The sequence below is a fragment of the Crinia signifera genome, chromosome 12 (assembly GCF_055691185.1).
Source record: "Crinia signifera chromosome 12, ASM5569118v1, whole genome shotgun sequence".
NCBI lineage: Eukaryota > Metazoa > Chordata > Amphibia > Anura > Myobatrachidae > Crinia > Crinia signifera.
The window spans coordinates 72,107,185-72,131,762 of NC_139228.1; the positions used below are offsets into that span (position 1 = coordinate 72,107,185).

Here is a 24,578-nt window from a genome sequence, read left to right on the forward strand (position 1 = left end):
CGCGCGGCGAAGCCGCGCGTGCTCCCGAAAAGGGGCGCGACCTCGCAAAAGAGGGCGTGGCCTCAAGAAAAGGGGGCGTGGCCTCACAGGGTGACACGAACTCCGGCCACGCCCCGTTTTCGCCGCTCGGCGGGGCTGAATAGACACTGTGCGCATGCGCACAGCGTCTATTCTCGGCAAGCTGGGGGGACTCCCAACTGTCCCCCCCCACCGCGGGACAATGGCGGCCCCGGGCGGGACGCGGGAACGTCCCCGAATATCGGGACGTTCCCGCGGTAAGCGTGACAGTTGGGAGGTATGGAGAGGTGCCACATTACCTGTCACAGTTACATGTGTTATATACAGGGTGTAGCGACTATAGGTGCAGGGATGCAGCTGCTATGGGGCCCAGAGCTGAGAGGGGCCACCTTCCCTGTCACAGTTACATGTGTTATATACAGGGGTGTAACTACCATAGGTGCAGGGAGTGCAGCTGCTATGGGGCCCAGAGCTGAGAGGGGCCACCTTCCCTGTCACAGTTACATGTGTTATATACAGGGTGTAGCTACCATAGGTGCAGGGGGTGCAGCTGCTATGGGGCCCAGAGCTGAGAGGGGCCACCTTCCCTGTCACAGTTACATGTGTTATATACAGACAGAGTGTAGCTACCATAGGTGCAGCAGCTATGGGGCCAAGAGCTGAGAGGGGCCACCTTCCCTGTCACAGTTACATGTGTTATATACAGGGTGTAGCTACCATAGGTGCAGGGAGTGCAGCTGCTATGGGGCCAAGAGCTGAGAGGGGCCACCTTCCCTGTCACAGTTACATCTCCCGACACGACCAGCGTTTTTTCTTCCCAAAAAAACCCAGTCGGTTTCCACCCCCACTCCCTGCCAATAACCCTGCAAATGGCCAGCGAAGAGAAGCAGTTGCAGGAGTTCAGCGCGGCCCTGGGAGAGGGGACTGCAGACGGGTATTCTATCTTACAGTTTAGAACTATTTTCTGCTACAGCAAAATGTCAGAGATTTTTTATTTTTTATTTTTTTTACCATAGTAACTGCATAATCTTCTGTTAATTTGTTATAACATGTAATCCACTATGCAGCTTCCCTAGGCCACAACCTTGTAGAAAAGAAAAGGAGGGAGTGTGGCAGTCCTTCATTTTGTTAAGTTATCAATGCTATCCTGCGTCACACAGCTAAAGGCCCATACACACTGGGGGACTTTGGGCTGAGCGCAGCACAGATTTGCAGTTTGAGCTGCATTCAGTGTGTACGGGGTAGCGTTGATCGCCGATACGCACTCATGCATCATCACCGTCTGTCGCCGCTTATCTGCTGGTATTACCGCTTTGGATACGCAAACGCATGCAATTTGGATGCTTTTTATGCGATTGATCACTGTAGCTCCATAAAAAGTGTCCAAATTGCATCCAAATTTCCTAGTGTATGTCATGGGTGTTAGTTTTGTGAATCTGGCATATGTGTGTGGTCTGTGCGAGTACGTGGAAACCAGGGAGGCAAAGAGACAGAGAGCGATCCCTGACCGGGAATCGAAACCGTGCTTCAGCAGAGAGAGCCGTGTCCCGAACACGGCATCACCAGGGAGTTGGTTTTGATAGCAGAATGGTGAATGTATAGCTGTATGGCTGAACAGTACTGGCTGTCAGTGCACTATGGACAAGACTGGATATTGAATAGAACTAGACCGTGTACTGGACTAACTGGAAGCAGACTGTGAACTGGACTGGGTACCGGAATAACTGGAAGCAGACTGTGAACCGGACTGGGTACTGGAATAACTGGAAGCAAACTGTGTACCGGAATAACTGGAAGCAAACTGAACTGGACTAGGTACCGAAATAACTGGAAGCAAACTGTGAACTGGACTTGGTACCGAAATAACTGGAAACAGACTGTGAACCGGACAGGGTACTGGAATAACTGTAAGCAAACTGTGAACCGGACTGGGTACTGGAATAACTGTAAGCAAACTGTGAACCGTACTGGGTACGGGAATAACTGTAAGCAAACTGTGAACCGGACTCGGTACCGAAATAACTGGTAACAGACTGTGAACCGGACTGGGTACTGGAATAACTGTAAGCAAACTGTGAACCGGACTAAGTACCAGAATAACTGGAAGCAGATTGAACTGGGCCGGGTACTGGTATATGGCTGGAAATGTGCTATGAACTGGGCTGGGTACTGGAATGACTGGAAGCGCACTACGAACCGGGTTGGGTACCGGATTATGGTTTTGGGGCGGCTGGATAACAAGAGCAGAGATTTACAGGAACCAGGGTAGTCATAATTATTCTCACAGGATGCTCACACTTAGCTGACTGACTTTAGGAACTGACAGCCTTTGAATCCCAGGTCTCTCTATGTATACCTCTGGGTCCTAGGTGATTGAGGACTAGTCAGGTGATTTAGAGAGACTCAGGCTGACACAGGATTGGACAGCTCATGGTCAGATGATGAGACCCTGTGTTGTCAGTACTCAGTAGGCTTTGAAGTGGATAGAGGCCTAGTAGGCCATAAACCACTGAAGCCTAACTCCTAACAATGCACAGGGAATGCTGGCTTTCAGATCCAGACACCAAAAAACTGATCTTCAAATGCAAACCACAGGATTATACTGAGGTAAGCCACTAAACCTGAAAATAACAGGGTACTTCCTCATCTTTACGGCCACCGCTAACGCTATGGAACTCATGTAGCGTACGGTGAGCCGCGAGGGTTGCTTTCGGGGTCCACCCCACCCTCCTGTGTCCATGCCGCCATCTATTACCGTTAGTAATGTTTGTGGCGAACGAAGCGGAGCTTGCCACCGAGCCTCAAGCGTGGCGAGCGAAGAGAGCCTGCGAGGGGACAATCGTAATTTATGTAGCGGCTAATGTAAGTGGTGGCCACAAAGATGAGGATGTACCAATAACAGTCAGGATCGTGACAGTGTGAGGCCAGCTGAAGACTTGGACAGAAATATAGGCCCTTATTCAGATCTACAAATTTGTTCTCAAAATGGGCGAAACCATGCTGTGCTGCAGGTGGGGCAGATGTAACATGTGCAGAGAGAGTTAGATTTGGGTGGGATGTGTTCAATCTAAATTGCAGTGTAAGAATAAAGCAGCCAGTATTTACCCTGCACAGAAACAAAATATCTCACACAAATCTAACTCTCTCTATGGGCCGCATTTATCAAGTAATATTTGCGGCTAAATCACCCGTTTTCGGGGGTTAACCGCAAATATTAAGTATCCCCCTAATGTAGCACAGGGGAACGCAGCAGGAATCTCCGATCCCTGCAGCGCCGCTGGCCGCATCCTCCATAGGTTTCTGTGGGGGATGCGAAGCTGCCCGATGTATCAACATCGGGCAGCCCGGCTTCGCACCCCATGGCTATCGCCATTCTGATACGGCGATAGCCCATTGTAGCCAATGGCTACACATTGTACTGCGGCAGTGCGGTCAGCGGGGTCGCGGCTGGGGGTCAGCGCGTAACCTGGCATGCACAGACCCCCCGGCTTTTGGCATCGCAGGGACGGGCTCCTTTCGGAGCCCTGTCCTTGCGCCCTGGCAGGTTATACATTGGTGTGAAATGATCGCATTTTACAATGCGATCCTGGGCGGTAATATTCCGCCCAGATCACATTGTAAATGCGTTCAATGATAAATAGGGCCCTATACATGTTACATCTGCCCCACCTGCAGCGCACATCTTAATAAGGGCCATAGTCTCAGCCAATTAGCTCCCATTATTACTTAAACACAGGCTGTAACATGGTAACAAGAAAAGTATTGGCTGTGGAAGTCCTTTTTTTGGGACTGTCGCACCTGCCTTGGAGGCAACAGATCCTACTGTACCTCTAGCGTGTGTCAGGGGAATACAGCACTACCCATGCTGTGAGTACCTAAGCCTGGCAATGAGCATGTAGTAAAAAAAATAATATATAATTATAAATAATGTCTGGGGTTGATGCCATAAACTTTGCTGGCAGGGGTGCAACATTTTAGTTAAGTGCCCATAGGGCAATACACACAGTGATTTTCTCTGTGAATCACATTCCACTAAATGGCTCTAAGCCTAAAGTGCATAAAACATGTAGCCTAGTCCAAATGTAAATAATAATAATTATTATTCATAACCACAATAAATATTATTAATAGCTGTAACCATTTGTATTATCTTCATTTTTATTTTGTGTTTATTGCTTTACAATTGCCGTTATTCAAGCTTCCATGTACAGAGGGTTATACTAACTAATCCCTTTATTCTGAATCTTAAACTGGGTGCAAACTTTGCCAGCCTGCCCTGTCCTGCCCTGCCCTGCCCGTGCCAATCACATGAAGTAAGGATGGTGCTGTGCGGTCCCGGGCCTGCCCCCTGGTGGCCAGCAGCGGTACTGCTTCCTCCTACTTCCTCCCCATACATACAGAGCAGCCTGTGTGTGCTGACTCTGCCTTCTCTCTCCTGCTGCTGCTGCTCCCAACTTCCACGCTTCTCCCCTTTCCCACCAATGAAGCTTTAGAGAACAGAAGAGGACCTGAAGCTATGACAGAGGGTGTGTCCTCGTCCTGAAAGCCTGAATTCCCTGTATAACCCTTCCAGCCTGAGAGAGAAGCACAGACCAGGGAGGGACCCAGCTTAGCAAATGGAGATCTGAAAGGGGGAGGGAAAGCAGTCACCAAGAGAGGGAGGGAGACAGTCAAGAAGAGACAGATCACCAGCAGGAGTGAGAGCAGGACTCGGGAGGCTGTCTCCTTCCTCTGGACCCCTCTCCAGGTCCAGCATCTGCTAATCAGGTCAGTGGTGAAGGTGCCATGTGCAAGGGGCTGGCTGACCTAGATCATCACCAGTGCTTCCCCTTGCACATCATGCTTCCTGCTTGCTGCTCTGCAATGTGCTTCCCCTCTGCCCCGGCACTGCAGGGGTTAAGCGTGAGGGTGCACCTTGCCCTGCTCTGCCCTATGTGTGTGTGTGTGATTTGTAGCTGTGCATGATGGAATTATAGTTTAGTGCCTCCTGCTAGGATGTTGCCACCTACATGCATCCTACATTTCCTCCCTGTGCTGCTAGATCTGGAGCCTTCTGTGACTCTTTAATCAGTATCGCTTATTGTTCCCCCAAACTTACCCTCCTGTTGCAGGTGGGCTGCACAGATGGGGGGGGGGGGGGGTGTAAATGGGTAGCTGGATCTAGAGAGGCAGATTTATTAAGGCTTGGGAAGTGATAAAGTAGCTGGCACTTTATCACCGCCGTATCAGCTCCTAACTGTCAAGCTGCAGACTTGGTTTGTTGACAGTTAGGGGCAGATTGGCTGGTGATAAAGTGCCAGCCACTATACCACTTCAACAGGCTTAATAAATCTGCCCCTGAATTTGGTACTGTCTATCAGTGGGAGGCAACGGTGGCTGTTCTGGCCCTGGTGGGACTACAAGTCCCATCAGGCTCTGCCCTGGAGATGCTGGAGATGCTGGGGATTGTGATCCCTGCACAGCCACAGGTTTTCCTTTCCTGTATTGTATATGTTTCTAGAGTGAGGAAGTACCACCCACACCACTTCATTTTGGCTCCGGAAACACTATCATTTCGGGGTACACCCCCCCCCCCCCATGTTTGTGGATTGACATATTTTATGATGTTGTTTGTGGCTTGTTTGCAGCTATACAAAACCCCCCCCCCCCCCCATTACACTTGTGTTCTTGACACTAAATTGGTCAGTAAGACCGCTGAATAATTTATGTTGCCTAGCTATTATCCTCCCTCCGCTTTCAGGAGCACCCCCTTTTTTTTAACCTTTTCAATACCAGCAAGGCTTCTAAAGTTTTGCGCTGCTTTGCCGGCGGGTAACTGTGGAACTGGTTCCTAACACGTTTCTCCATTCACCAGGTGACAGGCCACACTGATTGGAGGTTCTGGACTGTCCCCCTGCACTGATCCCCGGGGTTGCTCCTGAGACAGGTGCCGAAAATGCAGACGTTCCTGAAAGGGAAGCGGGTCGGGTATTGGCTGAGTGAAAAGAAGATCAAGAAATTGAACTTCCAGGCCTTTGCTGAATTGTGCAGGTACGTGCAATAATCCCTCCTGGCACAAGTGAGGCTGCCTCCAGGCTGTGTGGGGTTTTTTCTGGTTGATTCGCACATGGTCCAAACATCGGTCCCCGTGTGAGCAAACCGTCCGTGCGAACGGACCAGAATAACCCCCTGTGTCCAAACACGCAGAACCTAATGACCACTTCTCCCTGTACCTGAGTAGGGTTCTAGAAGTCCATTCTTTCATTTATTTGTACCTTGAGCGCACCAGGGGTCGGCTTGGAAACTTGTGTTCTGGGATAAACGCACAAAATACACCAATGGATTATCGCTAATAAAAGACAGCTTTTGAGACCCCTTCTTGCTTTTGGGACACCTTCTTCACTACCCTGCCAATGGATGTATATGCAAAATATCCATTCGCAAAGCGGCGGAGATGTGCGTACCGCATCAGGGGGCGGGCATTCGCACGGGCGGTGTTAGAAGGTTCGCTAAGCATCGATTTTTCGCTGCTTAGTGAGTCAACCAGAATCACCCCCTATGAGCAGCGTTCTACCTAACCCGTTATTATACAGCGCTGCGTTATACATGACTGCCAGGCAGACAAATTGTTTTCATTGTAGTCTACCTGAAATTCAACCAATGAGGAAACGGCATCGGCATCATGCTTACGATACAAGTTATGGCAATAAGGAGTGCGGTTTCCTTACAGTAACGGCACTCCCAACACCTAATGCTCCATCCTAGAAGTTGCGAAGGTGGTGCGGAACTGCCGGTAAGCGCACCGTAACTCGCCCCCCAATCTTGTTTCGGAAGAGGGGATTTTTGTACACCTCCCTATGTAGCTGCGAACAAAAATCCTCGCATCCTTAGGCACCGTTCGTGCACTTACCCGTGCCGCGAGCTGAGTCGCGACCTTTGGGATTGGTCCCTGAGTGTTGCTTGTAAATAGTGAGGAGTGGGGGTGGGCTTACACTGTTGTCATGGAAACATATCTATAATTGTTTTGACGTTTAAAAAAATAAATAAATAAAACTCAGATTTTCCATGGTGCGTGGTAAAAACTGTAATGAGGTGAATGTTTCACATGACATAGGATAAACAGCATTTCAATAGTCTACTAGCGATAGGTATAGAGCCAGAGGGCACCTAACAGGTAAGATAAGGTTACTGAAGGGAGTGAATGCAATGTTAATCCTATCACAGAAAATAGGGCAGGAGCTGTTTGCTTGCTAGTGCTATGTAGATAGCCGGTGTGAGTCCGTGTGTTCGGACTTCTGGAAATGATGGTAACAGCCAGAACTCCTGTCCTGTTCGGCCCTTGGGCCTATTTCAGACATAATCGCAAAGCTGTTGTGCTGCAGGTGGGGCAGATGTAACAGGTGCAGATCATCACTTTTCATCAGATTTCGGTCGAATTTACATTCAACCTATTCAATCCAAGTGCTGATTTTTCGATTGTTAGAATAATCGGCACAGTCGAAATATATGTGTCCGTTTTTGACTATTCTGCACAAATTCGACTCTAAATAAAGTATATGTATCGGCCGGAATTGAATTAGTATGTCTGGATTTTTGGGCTACCCAAACCATATAGGAATGCAATCTCTTTGTGTATAGACAGGTGTAGTATTTTTTTTTGACATGGTGGTAACCAGAACTCCTGTCCTGTTCGGCCCTTGGGCCTATTTCAGACATAATCGCAAAGCTGTTGTGCTGCAGGTGGGGCAGATGTAACAGGTGCAGATCATCACTTTTCATCAGATTTCGGTCGAATTTACATTCAACCTATTCAATCCAAGTGCTGATTTTTCGATTGTTAGAATAATCGGCACAGTCGAAATATATGTGTCCGTTTTTGACTATTCTGCACAAATTCGACTCTAAATAAAGTATATGTATCGGCCGGAATTGAATTAGTATGTCTGGATTTTTGGGCTACCCAAACCATATAGGAATGCAATCTCTTTGTGTATAGACAGGTGTAGTATTTTTTTTTGACATGGTGGTAATGCTGACATGTGTTATGTCAACACTGATGGTATAGTAGGTATTACCGAATCTGGTGGTTCCAATGGGGTCTTCTTTGCCCAACAATGACAACATGACGACTACCTAACCCTCATGTCCCTGCTGAGTGTTTCACTTGTCGACGTTCTGCAAATGCCGACATATTACCTGTTGACATCATAACTGTCATATTATGTGGGTTTTGTGGACATGGAGCAGAGGGTTATATATGGTTGGAGGCTGGATGTACGATACTGGGAGGTTTCAAAGAGTTTGTCCTCGTTAGTGAAGCAGAGCTGGTTATTAATGCTGACACTTGTACCAGCCTAACAGTAGGGACTGGCATATATGAGACTGGGACAGCGGAGAGTACCGCGTCACTCGCTGCAGGTTATTATGCCCAGTAGATGTTCACTTTGCTAGTAAATAAAGTCAACGTTGAAAAAAAAAAAAAACATGTGTCGACTATTTTCATGTTGACCTTTTAGTAACTGTTGACCAGAAAGTATTGACCGAATGGCTGCTGATCTCTACGTTGTTGATCTATCACCCGGATACCATTAGGGGTTTCCTGCTTATCGGGGTGATCTGAGTCATGCGGCACCACAACTGTCTACACTCGCATCCAAGTGGTTTTTATGTGTCGGCAAATTCTATGTTTGTTGAGATCTCAAGCCAAGGGAACTGGCAGGTGGTAGCATTATTCTGGGGGAAATGGGCAAGGTGTGGTTTGCTGGATAATTAGCATATTAAATGATATCACCGGGGCTGTCAACTGTCACTTGATTGGCTGCAGCCATAGTCTGACAAATATGGTAATCCTAGATGGTATAATTAGACGGTGGTTGTGTGGGGCTGTTATCCTCTCATATACTGGTTGCATATCCTTACCAGGACTTATCCGGAGGAAGCTGGGGGCGCTGGCTGTCCGTGGCCAGCTCGGGGAGGCTTGCGTTGTCAGTCCCTGTCTCTCTGGCAGTTTGCGTAACATTGTTGGAGCCGGCTGTGGTCTGGGTCATCTCCAGTATTTGTCTGTGTTTTGTGTTTATTCAGACTGAACCTGCAGCAGATAGTGTTCCCATGACTTGTTGTGGATCAGGTTTCCAGTCATTCTCCCACATCACGACTGGGTTTCCGGTAGCACCCTGGTGGATGTTAGTTACGCCCTCCGTATCCAGCAGCCGGCGTATAGTCACGTTTTTGTGTATCAATCGTTTCCTTTTTCTCCAGTGTGAATGAGCAGTTTAATATGTGCTGTGTGTGTCACCTGTCGCTACGTCGACACTATGAAGGTTGACATACATAAACTTGACCACTAAAGGGTCGGAAGGTAGACCCAAGGATTAAGACGACAATGGGAAGGTCAGCAGTGAAAAGGTCAAAGTGAGTTTTTTTACATTTTTTTGAGCCGACTTGTGTTGACAGGCGGTGTTTTATACCCTACCATCCCATTTCATGGGTCGACCTTTAGTGGTCGATCTTATGACCCATACCCTCTCACAGAATATTCCCCATTTTCATACTCCAGATCCAGTCAGGATCTCTCTGTCTGTTACAGTTTTGTGACAGGGCTGCATACATTGTAATATTGGCTGGCCAGGACGGCGCATCTGTTCTTCGTCCTGTCTCCTCAGCTGCAGGTGCAGAGTTTTTAAGCGCTCTTGTAGGTAACGGCATAGGGCCCATGTCAGAGTTGTGACATGTGAGTTTGCTGCGAGCAATATAAGTATTCACGCTCCCCCTGTGGTGGTCTTGTGTAATGCAACTAGATTTCTCTGTCTAATGGTGCCCATACACTTGTGTGATCGGACGCGATGTGACATCGCGATGCAATTTCCCATCGCATCTGAAGTGCTTTTTTCCAGCACCTGATGTCACATGCCATCTGCGGTGACCAATCAGGTGCTGGAAGAGGGCTGGCAGGCGGCAGAAAACAGTTTTTTAAAATGCTTTTTTTTCCCTTCAAATTTTGACATCCACCACTAGCTCCACTGACTACTGCCAGCCCTCCTGCCCGCCCGCCACCAGCTCAGCTACACCACCAGCCTGCCACGCTGAATACCTTGTCGCAGATCGCATTGCGAGCGATCGAATGTGGTTACAAACCACATGCAATACGACAGATATTATGTGCTGCACATAATCCCCTTATATGCAGTAATCTGATCACACTACACACTTTAATGCGTGATCATGTTTTCACCAGCTCCGCCATCTTGCACCTGAGGCTGGCTGGGAGGAAAGCGGCAGTCTACCTTCTCTGGCCTGGCGGTAAATTACAAAACATTACACACGTGAGAGGTCTTGCTACCTTACTGATTGGACCACCCTCGTACAATACGTGAGGTTTCTCTTTGAATACAGATGGGCAGAGTTTTGCTTGGTTTCTACAAATAGTTTTTATTTCTGAAGAAGATAAATCGTGAACTGTGGAAACTAAAGATAGATAATAAAGATTACTTAGACATTAACTCTCTTTATATGAAAACCACATGATCTGCGATTGCAGTATTATCTTACAGAGCGACAGACCCGTATAGTAAACATGAGATGAGTTATGGTGGCTCAGTCACCTCAGAATAGGGGCGGCCATTTTGTATACTGAACCGATATCCTGTTGCTAAAAGTCTTATTACACTGTTAAACTTCCTTTAACACATGTAAGGTCCCTGTGTCCCAGTTTTTCTTGGTTAGGATTGTGTGTTGTTGTTTTTTTCGGTACTTGTTTCCTAGCACGGCGCCACCGATTTTGATTGTATCCATCGGGTCAAAAAAATCGCGTCCATCGCATGCCAACCAAATCGCATACGATGCGATTGACCCGGTTTTTACATTGGAATCAATGTAAAATGGTCCCTGAGACCCGATTTTACATTGATTTCAATGTAAAAAGCCCCAAAACCCCCCATTTTAATACCAAACCCCCCCTCATGTTTGAAATGCCCCCCGCTATTGACGCCAACCTGAAGCGTGGCGAGTGGCGGCGGTACGCGATCTCCGACCTTTTGATACCCCCACTATCCACGTCGGAAAGCACTTACTGCATTGTTTACGTTCTACAGAATTACAGCCTCCAAATGAGATGTATGCTTTTAGTGTATATGATGTGCAGTATATTGTCCCGCCGGCACCCCTGTTACTGGCATCTGTCCAAAAGTGCGCCAGACATTCGCACTGTCTCTGCTGCTTTCCTGAAAGGTGAAGGCCTGCAAATGTATTTTCTGTAGAAGGTGGGCTTCGCGTTCCTTATGTATGACTGAATAGAACATTAAGTCCCACGTGTCATCTTAACTTTTTTAACTTATTTTTTTTTTGTACCGGATCAGTGTACCACGTCCCCTCTTGCTTTGAGCACTATCTTATTCTCCCATCATGCCGTAGTGGATGATAGGGCATAAAAAAACGGGAAAAACTCATGTCGACATTTTCCGTCCGGGACTCAGCGAGGCAAATTTGGCTAATTGGAAAGCTGAATCTGCTTTGGTGGAGACAGCCGCTAAATTGTGGAATTAGCGTCTGTTTTCATCCAAAAGAAGACACGGATTCGACAAAACATTGAATAGGGCGCTTGTGAAATTGATGTAATCCAGGCCGAAAAATGCTGATATTTCCGACTAGGAAGTACTTCCTTTTGTAGCCTGACCTTTGCCTATATATGTGTTCTATATAAATATTCGACCTACCAATATGTTCTAGACAGTGGAAGGGAAGTGGGGGGCCCGAACGAAGTCCACACAAGAACGGGGAGTACATACAAACTCCCCACAGTTAGTGCCATGGTGCTAACGAAACACAAGGAGTCATTGGTGTAAGGCAGCAAGCTAGTCTGTGTGTCACGAGTCCTGCATGTGCGACACTGGTAAGCTGGTTTAACTATTTTGTCTTTTGGTGTCTGTGTGATTTTTGCAGCATGTAATTTGGATCTAGATTTCTGGAGTAATGACCGTGCGTTACTGAAACAATGGAAACGATCCAGCAAATCGGTCTAATTATATACATGGAGGAAAGTTGTAGCTGAATCGGGCTAATAGCATCCTCTCCGATAGGCAGGCTGTGGGCTGCGCGCCGTCCGTGAGTCAGCAGCTGCTGCAGAATGAGTCGCCTCTGGAAAGTATTTAGCATGATAAGTGTCGGGCCACAATATGGTGATGTAACAAAATAGGGTGATGTCACAGAGAGGACAATCACAATTTCTATCCCTCATCTATTCGAATCTTTGCCTCACGTAACCTGTGTGTTTTGAGCGTACAAGACAAACAATGGACTCTTCCTTCAGCAATCGGGTGAATATAAGTTTCGTAGGCTAAAATCTAGTATGAGAGCTAGGGCGTTATTTACCGTGGTGTCTGCAGTGTATATTTGTACTGGTCCGTGTTCCTGATCACAGTCTTCCTGGTATGTATAGTAGTTATTCATTTACTTATACACAAGGCCAGCCCTCATATCCACTATGAACAGTTCAGAATTCGATAAACTGGGCCCTATTCATTGGTTTCCTGGACTTCAATGATGTGAGGCAAAATGGTCCGATTCAGACCTACCCGATGAGCTGCAAGGGTTCGTAGTCCAGCGAGAACGTAAAGGCCGCCCCACACAAAACCCCGCCCCTGTGCACAGCTGTGAATGACGTCAGCGGGCCTTCCTCCCAATTTCCGGGGGACCGCCTACTGTTTTTGGGGCACTCCTCAGGAAACACTGGGTTACCACCCCCCCCCCCCCCCCAAATGTCTGCAGGCTGTCAATCACTTTTGCTAGTGATCAGCATTCCATTGGCCCTTCACTGGTCTGTAAATGCAGTGCATGTTTTCAGGGCATGCCTGTTCAGTACTACAACCATTTAGAGTCTGTTACATGTTAGCCTATTATCTCTCTCTTCTGTGCCACATTTGGAAGGGTATGGATCATTAGATCACCAGCAACTAGGTCGACAAGCATTATGTCGACATGGGTTAGGTCGATAGGGTCATTCGGTCAACATGGGTAAGGTCAACATTAAAAAAAGTCAACGTGTTTTTTTTTTTCCACTTTACTTTTTTTAACCCGAATGTCGACACAGTCAACATAAACACTAAAACGTAGCACCGCATCCCCTCACCATGCTTCAGGCAAGGCACCTTCCTACACTCGGCACATTATTCTCCCACCATGCCCTAGTGGATGTTACGGCATGAAATAACACCTGTCGGCACATGGCGTGTCGACATAGACACCAAAACGTACCACTGCGTCCCCTCGCATGGCTCACTACGCTCGGTACACTATATTATATTCCCGCTAGGCCCTAGTGGATGGTAGGGCATGAAATACTGCCTTTCGGCTCAAAAAAAAACAGTAAAAAAAAACCATGTCAACCTTCCTGCTTGTCGACCTACTTGCTGGTGATCCAATGACCGTATCCCATTTGGAATAACATTGACCTGAAGGAGTTTCCATTTCTAAGCATGATTTTGCATTTGTCCAGCTAGGTTGTAGGAGTTAATGTCTTATAGATCTTTCCTTCGTTCAGTGTTGGCGCTAGTTTATTTGCTTGCTGAGCAGTGTGTAGAGTTTCCATTGTTTGACCTCTCTACTCAGTAGTTTTAATATCTGTGCTGTCATAATTATTATATTGTGAGAATATTATCACACCTCGAAGTTGTGACAAAGGACGTGTGTGGCATCGCTAGGCCATGATGGCGTTCGGGTAGGACCGGATCGTGAAACAGCCAATGAAATGTGACCGATCTTTGTATAGAATCAGACTGCATGAACGAATGGAGGGTTTGACTGTGGTGCGTGAATGCGGTGCTCGCTTTACATAAAGTGTTTATAAGCAGCGAAATCTATCCTTCCATGACACATAATCAGATCCACCGTGTTTATGTATCTCTGAGGGCTTCATATTTTAAACAGCGAGATTGGCAGGCAGCCCTCCTGCTAATCTCCCAGGACCCCTGATGGAAGTTCATGGTTGCTATCTTCTGCACCAAACAAGATGGAGAGTTGGCAATCATCTGTAAGAGCCAACCAGTGTTCCACCAATGACGTGGAATTGGTGGACATATAGTGCATTTTTACACTAAATGCAATATAGTAGGTCCTATGGTCTCAGTGGTGGTCTGGGGTCCCAACTGCAGCGATGGAGGTCAGGGGTCCCATCTGCGGCTGCAAGGTTGTTGTTTTTTTTTGGGGGGGGGGGGGGGGGGATTGCCGCTCCGACGCATGCCATTTGAGGCTCGCTTTGTCATTGGCCAGTCTCCTCTGGTTGGCAATATAACATTTTACACAAGCTATATAAGCCCTGCACCCGCATGGGGGATAGCCATGTGTTTCAGCCTGAGGTACCCTTGAAAGGAGAAGGACCCCTTTATTTTGGGGGTTCCACACCTCCCCAAGAATCCCCGGCCGGGGGTGACTATTTATTGTGGATTAATGCTTTGGCCATGAAGTGTGTCCCCTGGTAATGGCATTACTACCCTGCTAGTGGAGCCTGGTGCTGGTTCTTAAAATATGGGGGACCCCTACCCCCTCCATTTTTAAACCAGTTCCATTTCCAAGATCCCTGCATTGGGGGGTGGACCACAATATGTTTTCTTGTTCTAATTTATACCTATACAAACTTCTGCTTGCCCTTAGCCCCCTCTTCCCTAACTGCTACCTGCCCCAAGCACTGTCCCAGTTTCTGCATGCCAACACACCACTTCTATGTGATGGGACCCACAAACAGTGGAGCAGGGCGCCAATTTACTAAGATGTGGGGTCCCTGGGACCCACACATTGTTTTTTTATTTTTTACTCAGCCTGATCACTGCTTACTACATCTGCCCTTATGTATGTATGTATGTATGTATGTATGTATGTATAGTGTACATTATTACACTGGTGGATAAATCTCCGCAGCAGCAGATAGGAGCAGGTCACATGACAGTGACAGTTGGGAGTGAGGGCAGTTAGTAGTTACAAAGCTGCACAAGATCCAGGACATAGGGGAAAAGCGCTGAAATGGCTCCTTAGTGAGCAGGAAGGGAGCGGTGCCATGATTTTACTGGGTCGTGCCTTCGTGGAGGACCCACCCACATATCACAGCGGCAGCCTGTGTCCTCTCCTGGCTAATGTAGGTAAGAGATATTCTAGGGGGGTGAAGCCTCCGAGCTGGGCAGATCCTGAATATTGCAGAGTTCAACTTTGTTTTCTGTGCTGTGTTTTTATACTGTTTGTGTGCCAGGCAGTATGAGCAGGGTGGGTGGCACAGGGCTCTCTCTGACTCTGGCACCCATGTGCAGTGTCTACCACACATACATTATCAGTACACCACTGCTAAGTGATGCCACCACTACTGATGTCACTGAGGGGTAGGTGTATGAAGCAGTGATAAGGGAGAAGTGAGCCAAAGGAGAAGTGTCCCATGGCAACCAATCAGCACTGACGTAACATCTATAATTTGCATAATATAACATTATACAGAGCAGCTGATTGGTTGCCATGGGCCACTCCTCCTCCCTTATCACCGTTTCATACATCTAGCCCTGAATCGTTTTTACCTCAGCCGACTTGCGGCTCCAGTGCTTGCACACCGTTTGACTGGCACTTTGCATTCTGGCTGGGTAAGTATTTCTTGTTTATAGATGGCAAAGCAGTTATATTTTTGGAGTGACCGGTCCACTATTAAATCATTGTGTATGACAGTTTCTAGTGGCAGTGAGGGTCTTGTTGGGTAACCGATGAATTATCTGTCAGTAAAGTATACATGAAGTAATGTTGGATCCAGACCAGACTCGTCTTGCGCTGCTTTTATACTACAAACTGACAAACTGTTTTCCCGAGTGTTGTGCTTCTGTATAGTTGGAGGGCGTCCAGCGCGTTTCTGGGTACATCTACCTACCACAGGCAGAGGCAGATGCAGGAATTATTTGGTAAGGTCACTGTGTGGCTTTCAGTTTGTCCAACTCAAGAAATGTGGCCAAGTGGCGGTTTCAAGTAACATTTTTCACGGTACTTGTGTAGTTTCACGGCGCCCGATATATCGATGCGATTTTTGACCTTTTCATACCCCACTATCCACTACGCATGGAGTTCGATATATCGGCCGATATTGCATCCGATATATTGGGCGCCGTGAAACTACACAAGTACCCTTTTCTCTTTAATGACTTAAAGCGTGCGTAATTGGGGCTAATTAGATAGCCCCTGTAGCGCCGCTCATCCTTGGCCAGCGCCCACCAGATCCCTGTCACTGGCAAGTGCTGGTGATAAGGACTGGGATGCGCGTGCGGCGGCTGTGCAGCGTCTCCCTGCCCGTCTCTGCTTCAGGGAGACGCTGCCCAGTTCACGGGGGGGGGGGGGGGGGGGACTGCGGGGGAGGCAGCGGGGACAGGCAGCAGGCTCCGTTGCCAAGGGGCGCGCGAGAGTCTCGTGCGCACGCACCCCTGGCGGTAGCGGCTCCATCTGTAGCATTGCCTGGGCTAAAATCTTCAATTTATTAAGTTATTCATGAGGTGGATGTCACTGTCAACATCTTAAAAATGCTTAGCGGCTCTTCCAACACACCCGTGAGGTGGCTGCCTGGTGTCGTTTTTTTTGTGGGGTGTCGCCAGTAGCCCTAATCCCCAGTTTACAGTGGAGTTCATACCAGAGTAAAGATCATGGATATTGTATACAATATCGCATCTTATCGCATCTTGGTTTTGCAATGAGATGCGATGAGATCTAGTACAGAAAGTATGTGCAGCACACACTTTTTGTACTAGATCTCATCTCATCGCATCGCAAAACCGAGATGCAATGACATGCGATATTGTATACAATAATTGTAAGGTGTATGGGCACCTGTACAAGATTTTTTTTTTTTTTTTTATTGTTGTTTTTTTGTGCAGGTCGAAGTCAGGTGGTGGTATAATATCTGGCTCCATTGGCGCATTATGGTACGTTTCACCCCATTTAGGGCACACAAACTGAATGTCATCAAACATGTGGTGGTCCATGTAATGAATTGGCATTTTGTCAGTTTCACTTTTTTTTTTTATTATTGTTTTTTGTGCAGGTCGAAGTCAGGTGGTGGTATAATATCTGGCTCCATTGGTGCATTATGGTACGTTTCACCCCATTTAGGGCACACAAACTGAATGTCATCAAACATGCGGTGGTCCATGTAACGAATTGGCATTTTGTCAGCTTCACTGCAGGGCAAAGGAACTTGATCTAGATCATTGAAGGGATTGTGCGTTTGGACTACTGGAGATGCTGCTTTTCCAGTCTCTATCCTTTTCCATTTAACAGAAGAGAAGAAGGGGTGTTCACGCACATTTCCGTGCACCCCGAGCCGAAGGGTCTGATCTTTGCACAGGAGTAGAGATAGAATGTCTTTTGTTACGAGATCAGTAAGCCCTGAATACGATGGTTCTTGATCAAGGACCCTTCTGAGAATCACTTTTTTGTCCTTTCCCGGAAAAGGGTAGTGCCCTAGGGTGAGGATATATAACATGACCCCAAATGCGAACCAGTCTACCCCTGCACTGTATGACTGGCGTTTTATCATTTCTGGAGCCATGTAGGCAGGTGTTCCAACACATATTGTGGCATTGGTTTCTCCATATGCGTTCATTATGGCCACGCCAAAGTCTGTGATCTTTATATGGCCATCTGTGGTCAGCAAAACGTTGTCCAATTTTAGGTCTCTATGTATTATGCCCCTGGAATGTAAGAACTGCAGGCCACAGACCAGTTCTGACGCAATAAATGTTATTACGGTTGGCATCAACGGATACTTTGCTTTTACATAATGGAGCAAGTCTCCTCCACCAGCCAATTCCATGATATAGTACAGATAACTGTGTGTGTGGAAGGCTGCAAATCCATGGGTCAGAAATGGACTCTCATGTGCCAACTGAAGAACATGACACTCTGTCAAAATGTCCTCTTGTTCTAGTAATGCTCTCCTCTTTGATTTTTCAATAAGGGCTCTCTTCTGTAAGATCTTAACTGCCACTCTTTCCTTATGAATGGCCTCTGTCGCGAGCATTACTTTGCCATAACTTCCCTTTCCAAGTAGCAAGTGAAAAGTAAAAGTTTCCACGGTTAAGGGGGCAGTGGCGCTTTCCTCTGTAGTTTGCTGAGCCGGTGGGATGTCTGGTTGTCTTCTGCCAATTGCTGTTAGAAATCGTTGTTTTTTCTTTGTAAGAAAACCAGCAAATCGTTCCCAGTGTGTTTGTGGGGCTGCTTTGCTTGATTTTTTTTCGGTTTTCTCTCTGTTTGGCAAGTTTATTTGGCCTGCCCAATGGCTGCATCCTTCACCTGGATCTTCATTAATGACCCTGTTTCTCCTGTGTCTCACATGCCAAAATCTTGGAAATCTGCGACATGAGTTTATGACCTGATCTCTTTTCTTTGTCATAAATCTCGTAATTCTCCGCCAGCCTCTTCTTACACCTGCCACAAATGGATTTCTTCTCACCATTCTTGCTGACTGCTCTCTTTTCCTGCACTGTCTCCTTCTCCAATGCATCTTCCTTCCTCTATATCTCCATGCTCTACATCTCCATGGTTTCTCCTTCACTTGCTTTCTCCTTTTACGTCCCATGTTATGTCCGAAGACAAGAATAGGGGGTCTCAGAGAAAAAAATCAGACCAGCAATATCACTAGATGTGTATACGGCTATGAGTGTCTGTAATCTGAGCCTCAGTGACTTCAGCAGCTGTGTAAGTAGCTTTGTGATGTCATCAGTAACTGTGATGTCATCAGTAACTGTGATGTCATAATGGAACAAAGCATAGTCTTGAATGGCACCTACATTATGCAACTGATCTATAGGAATTTTTTTTTTATCCTTTCTAAATTCTAAACGTAATATTGCAACTAGTGAAAATAACTATTAGAGAACCTAAATTTGTTCTCTAATCTTGCCACCGTTTTCCACCTGTCATACGAGGAATCGTTTGCTAAATGTGGCTTCTATCTCATGAGCAGACTAGCATTGCGGCATAATGAATTGGCTAGTATTACATGGTGTACACCAACTCCTCCAGTCCTGTGATATCTTTATTTACATACATGTTCCGAGTTGGTGCCTTTCAGACATACAGGAGACCAGTGGTGGATTTCCCATTAGGCACTCCCAACATGACCCGTTCCAGGAGGGACAAGATGCTGTTTCTGGACTTCCATGCCAGTGGCAGTTGCAGATGCTTGGCTGCAGCACAGTCTAACATTCAGATAGGAGAGTGCCACCAACTGACACCCCAAACACCACAGTCTGGGACTCACTGGCAGGTGTAGCTCCCCTATTTGAATTTTGTACATTAGTGCAGTCCTACCTCTGCAACTGCCATTGGCAGCAAGTCCAGCAGCAGAGCATTTTGTCCCTCCTGGAATGGGTCATGTTGGGAGCTATAGGAGTGACACTTGATGGAAGGGGGGGGGCATTGAGTAGAGCAATGACTTTATTGGTGCAATTGAAAATGTTGTGTCTAGGGGGCGGCTTGACCCCTAAATGGTGCCACAGATAATTATTTTACTGGTAAGACAAAAACTCCCTTTCCCCATATCAACCAATCGGCATTCAGCTACCATTCTATATAATGTACTAGAATACAATTGATGGCTAGATGCAGGTTGGTTGCTATGGGATACTTCTCACCCCGGTAAAGTTACAAGTTTTGATCCATCTCTCTTTACATCACTTCTGGCTTCACAGTTCTAATTCTACAGAATATCTCAAAACTATTTGGTTGCTATTTGCAACTCGTCAAGTTGACCTCTTTTCGAAGGATCGATAAATCTACCACCTTCGCTACATCTCGCTCCTCTTGTCTCAATTGTTGGACAGCACGGATGGCACAGTGGTTAGCATTACTGCCTCACGGGTACAATTTCTCCAAAGGCTCCATGTGTGTAGAGTAGCGATGTTCTCCCTTTGTGGGTTTCCTTCGACAGCCTGAGAACATTCTAGTAGGTACATTGGTTTCTAGCAGTCCTAGTGTATGTGTGTGTAGATATTGTAGGGTGTATAGATTGTAAGCTCCACTGGTGCAGGGACGGATGTGAATGGCCAAATATTCTTTGTAAAGCTCTGCGGAATGTGCGATTATATTTATATATATATATATATATATATATATATATATATATATATATATATATAATCTCATCTGTTCTTTTGCCATTAGATTGTAAGCTTTCTGAACTTAGCCCTCCTTACCTTTTTAGTTATCATGTATATGTTTATTTTGTCTATATACGTATACACGTTGTGCGTGCTGAATTTGTCTCCCCTCCCATGTATTACACTGGCGGTGTGTGTGGCAAATGAAAGTCTATATCAGCACTGCTGTCTATATACACGGTATTATGCTATATGCACGGTAATTTGCAGGGCAGTGTATGTATGGTTAGCAAGGCCGACAGTTTGGCAGCTGCAGGTGTAGTGCTGTCCCTGGATGTAGTAGTGCTGTCCCTGGCTGTGGTGGTGCTGGTTCTGGGGATCTCGCACATGCGCACTACAGCTGGCTGGGCAGGGAGACACCGCATGTCTGCGCTGAGCTGATGCGCTGTGTTCTCCAAGCCGGCAATTGCCTGGGTCCGAGGAGCGGTGTGACAGGGGTAATAGTAACTATGGGTTCTATGAGCACTTTTATTTACTAATACTTCAAAATGAATAATGCCTAAAATAATAATTCCTTCTCATATTGGATTTTTGGCATTAGAATAGGATAAATTGTCCCTATTCTGACGTGTTCTGTACCTGGCTACCTGCGGTCTCTAGGCCCTTCATGTTTTCATTCCACTTTTCTAAGGGAACTGTGGGGCAGATTTATTAAGCTCGTGAAGTGATAAAGAGGTTTTTATCACCGGCCAATCAGCTCCTACCTGTCATTTTTCAAACCAAGCCTGTAACTACACAGGTAGAAGCTGATTGGCCGGTGATAAAAACCACACACTATGACTTCACCGAGCTTAATAAATCTACCCCTATGTACTAACACTTGGAGAGAGATTTAGTGAACATTGATAAAGTACCAGCCAATCAGCTCCTAATTGGCCTGTTACAGGCTGTGTTTGAAAAATGACAGGTTGGTACTTAGGTTGTGTTCATTCGAACAGGTCTGCACCGCTCCCCGCCCCACCGAACATCCATAGATAATTTTTTTTTTTACTGTGGACAGTAACACTTACCTGATTGCATAAGCGCGTTCTGTGCTGAAGAGTAGGGAAGGCGACGGTCATGATCGTAATGCTAAACAACCATTGATGGTGCAATTGTGATGGCAAGTAGTATTGCAGTGGATGGGGGGCTCCTACTGACGTACATTGGCAATAGCGTCCTCGATCTGCACAGTGAGAATAGTTTCATGTCTTATGCTACCCATACACTTGTGCGATTGCATTCAGGGACCAGACTAACCTGATTTCGGGCTTTTTTACTGCTTTCCCGACAATTGTAAAATCGGGTCCATCGCATGCCATTATAATGGCATGCGATGCGACCGACCCGATTTTTACATTGTATGCATTGTATTCAATGTTAAATTCCTATGTAAAATCGGGTCCATTGTATGCCATTATAATGGCATGCGATGCGACCAATGCGATGGACACGATTTTACATAAGGAACAATGTTAAATGGCCCACCATACCCGATTTTTGATTGTATACCCACCCTGATGGGTAATTTGTATGTGAAATACCCCCCCATTGTTAACGCCACCCCACGATGAACGCCAACCCGAAGCGTGGCGAGCGGCGGCGGTACGCGTCCTACGACCTTTTCATACCCCCACTATCCACGTTGGCATGGAGTTGATTTTATATAGTGTGGTGAGCGCACGCGTAATACCTGTGAAGTAATGCGCGTTCCCTCGCGGGGCTCGCTTCGCTCGCCACGCTTCGGGCACGGTGGCTCACTGCGCTCGCCACACTATAGAAAATCAACTCCATGCGTAGTGGATAGTGGGGGTATGAAAAGGTCGGAGGACGCGTACCGCCGCACTCGCCACACTTCGGGTTGGTGTTCATCATGGGGGGGCATTTCACATACAAATTACCCATCAGGGTGGGTATACAATCGGGGTTTACGCATTTTTACCTGTTTGCTAGGCAGCGAATATACGCCACCTAGCGAACAGGCCTGAAATGAGGCCCATGGTCTGGTGTGTACCCAGCTCCACGCTCACTTATCAGTAAAATAGTTGTGTTCTTATTTTGTTTATTGACTGATCACTTTGCCACGGTCACCCCCTCAGACCAGGCTATAAGACCTTTCAGCCAGTACCAGGATGTCATATTGAGGCCTGGTTGGTCGTCATGGTGACCAGACCTTACTGCAAAGGAAAACATAATCCCATCCGCCGTCCCTGTGCTGATTCTGCACTTTTACCATTCTTCCTGTTTTGCTTTGTGGACTTTTCCTGCGTACTGTTTCTGCCATCTATATCTAGGCCAATTCGTGCTTTAACAGTCCTTAAACGGCAGTGTTTCCAAAACCTCCTCATTGCCTCTGGAAGGTCACTGCTATCTTTTTCGTGTGTATGCTGTAATTTTAGTAGGTTATGGAAACGTGGCAATGTCTCTATTTGAGGTAAATGGCAATAAATACTCAGAGAACATTCGTCATGTCAAGATCAACATCTTGCTGCTGGTAACGGCACGTTTCCACGTGGAATGATTGGGCTGGTTGTAGAAACATATAAAAACACTTAACATCGTCAGGAAGACACAGTGGAGTCCGTTTAATACTGAGAAGTGTGGGACTAATATATCTTCCAATATGTCAAGAATATCTTTTTTCTCTAGGGACATCGTTAGGCATTTGTGGGTAGATTTATTATACCGGCAGATATCGTGCTGGTGTAATGCTTCCTGCTTGGTTAAGCGGCAACATTCTAGAGACATGGGGGTATATTCAATTGATGTCGAAATTGCCGTCTTGCCGAAAAGACGTCCGTTTCCGACAGTAACAGGTCAGTAGGGGTTACGATCTGTTCAATGCTAACTGAATGTTCCGACCTGCCATAAACCAGGTGGATTGGCGAAATAGCCTGCTTTTGACCGAAACACAGCCAAAACTGAAAGGTTTTGGCTATGTTTCTAGCAATCTCAATCCGATAATCCGCCGGGTGATCAGCAGCAGATTACATGGTGCCGTTCTCCTGTCCGCTGCCTCCCACACCCTCCTGCCACCTCCTTTACCCCAGCTCCCACTGCCTCCCGAGCGATTCTGCTGACCTCACACCGCTGCGCTCACCCGGTCCCTGCACCGGCCGGGTGAGCATAAATCAGCACTACACAATGTAATGTGGTTCACCTTGGTGGAGCCCCAACATCCACGGTGTCCCCTGGCGTCCACAGCGGTCTTCAGATTCCTCTTCAGCTCAATGATGCATTGCTCGGGTGCGCCGGTAACCTCACCGGCGCACCCACGTAATGCCGCTGAAGAGGAGTCCGATGGACACGTTTTTTGGAATAGTCTGGATATGGGATATCCAGATAAGGGATACCCAATCTGTATTATTAATAATAATTATTAATTTTAATATTTTTTTACTTACTCAAAAAACTTGGTTAGCATTTTGCCACTATTATCATTGTATCCCTAAATGATGTAAAAACAGTTTCCCGGTGTTAAACATTTGCTCTTTAGTTAAAATGACTGCGGCCAGCTTGGAGAATTTGGTGGCTGTAGGTGTAGAACACAGAATTTAATGCAGCAATACGATTTATATTACGTTATGTATTTTATATTTTTTTCTATACACAAGCAGATCAGACTCTTGAGCTTTTTAACAATAGAAACGCTCCTTTCAAAGTGCTTCAATGGTTACGGAAATATCCTTTTGACGCTGACGATCCACTTTTCATGAGCGCTGCTAAGTAATAATAACAATAGTAATGTATTTAACATCATAACAATAGTACATTGAGTCTGGTACTGGAGTAGCACAAAATGAAGATCTGAAAAGGTTTTACAGCATTTCTCGCAAAGAACAATGTCTCCGTAGTATAGGAACATGGCATAGACGGATGTAGCGCTTTGTATTAAATGCAAAAGATGATGTCTCTAATTATCTCAAAAAGAAAGGTGACCAAAAGCACCTGTTTAGTAAACAGGAGATCCTGGGTTCGAATCCCACCGGTGCCTTGTGGTGGGGAAATGTTGGGAAAGCACAATAGAATTTGCTGCGCTATAGAAGATACTATTAATAAATAAATAATACATTTTTCACGATAGTAGTGCAACAAGCCAACCGGATGACTGTTCTGAGTGCGTATTGTTCAGTGTATGGATTTAAGCGATCTTATCGTTCACAGCCCGAAAACTTCTGAAAACTCGACCAGAATCTTTTTTTTTTTTTTTTTTTTTTTTTGAGCGGTCTGAAGGATCCGATTGGTTTGGCATTTGGCCAACTTCAATCTGTGACCGGAGATTTCCTCCAGACTGATGTGTCCTCGTGCGTCTAGCCTCAGACTGGCATTTTTTTTCATTAAATAGCGCCTTATTTGCAAAACAGAGAGAATAGGACGCACAAGCATCTTTTGTTGATTAAAATGTGTGGCAGTGTGTGGCGGCGGCTGTCTCTGTGT

The 24,578-nt window shown here is 46.5% G+C and overlaps 1 protein-coding gene across 4 annotated transcripts in view; it reads left to right on the forward strand.

Annotated features, from left to right (window-relative positions):
- Nucleotides 1–2,478: 2,478 nt before the first annotated feature.
- ITPK1 (inositol-tetrakisphosphate 1-kinase) overlaps nt 2,479–24,578 on the forward strand; it is a 108,769-nt gene continuing 86,669 nt past the window's right edge. The window contains exons 1-2 of one of the 4 annotated variants that reach the window (XM_083167748.1): nt 2,479–2,625; nt 5,873–6,048. In XM_083167748.1, the coding sequence (XP_083023874.1) occupies nt 5,954–6,048 (95 nt within the window). In that variant the 5' untranslated portion in view covers nt 2,479–2,625; nt 5,873–5,953. Of the gene's footprint in view, nt 2,626–4,387; nt 4,786–5,872; nt 6,049–24,578 lie in introns of those variants that run through there. The other 3 variants (XM_083167747.1, XM_083167749.1, XM_083167751.1) reach the window with 3 other exon arrangements.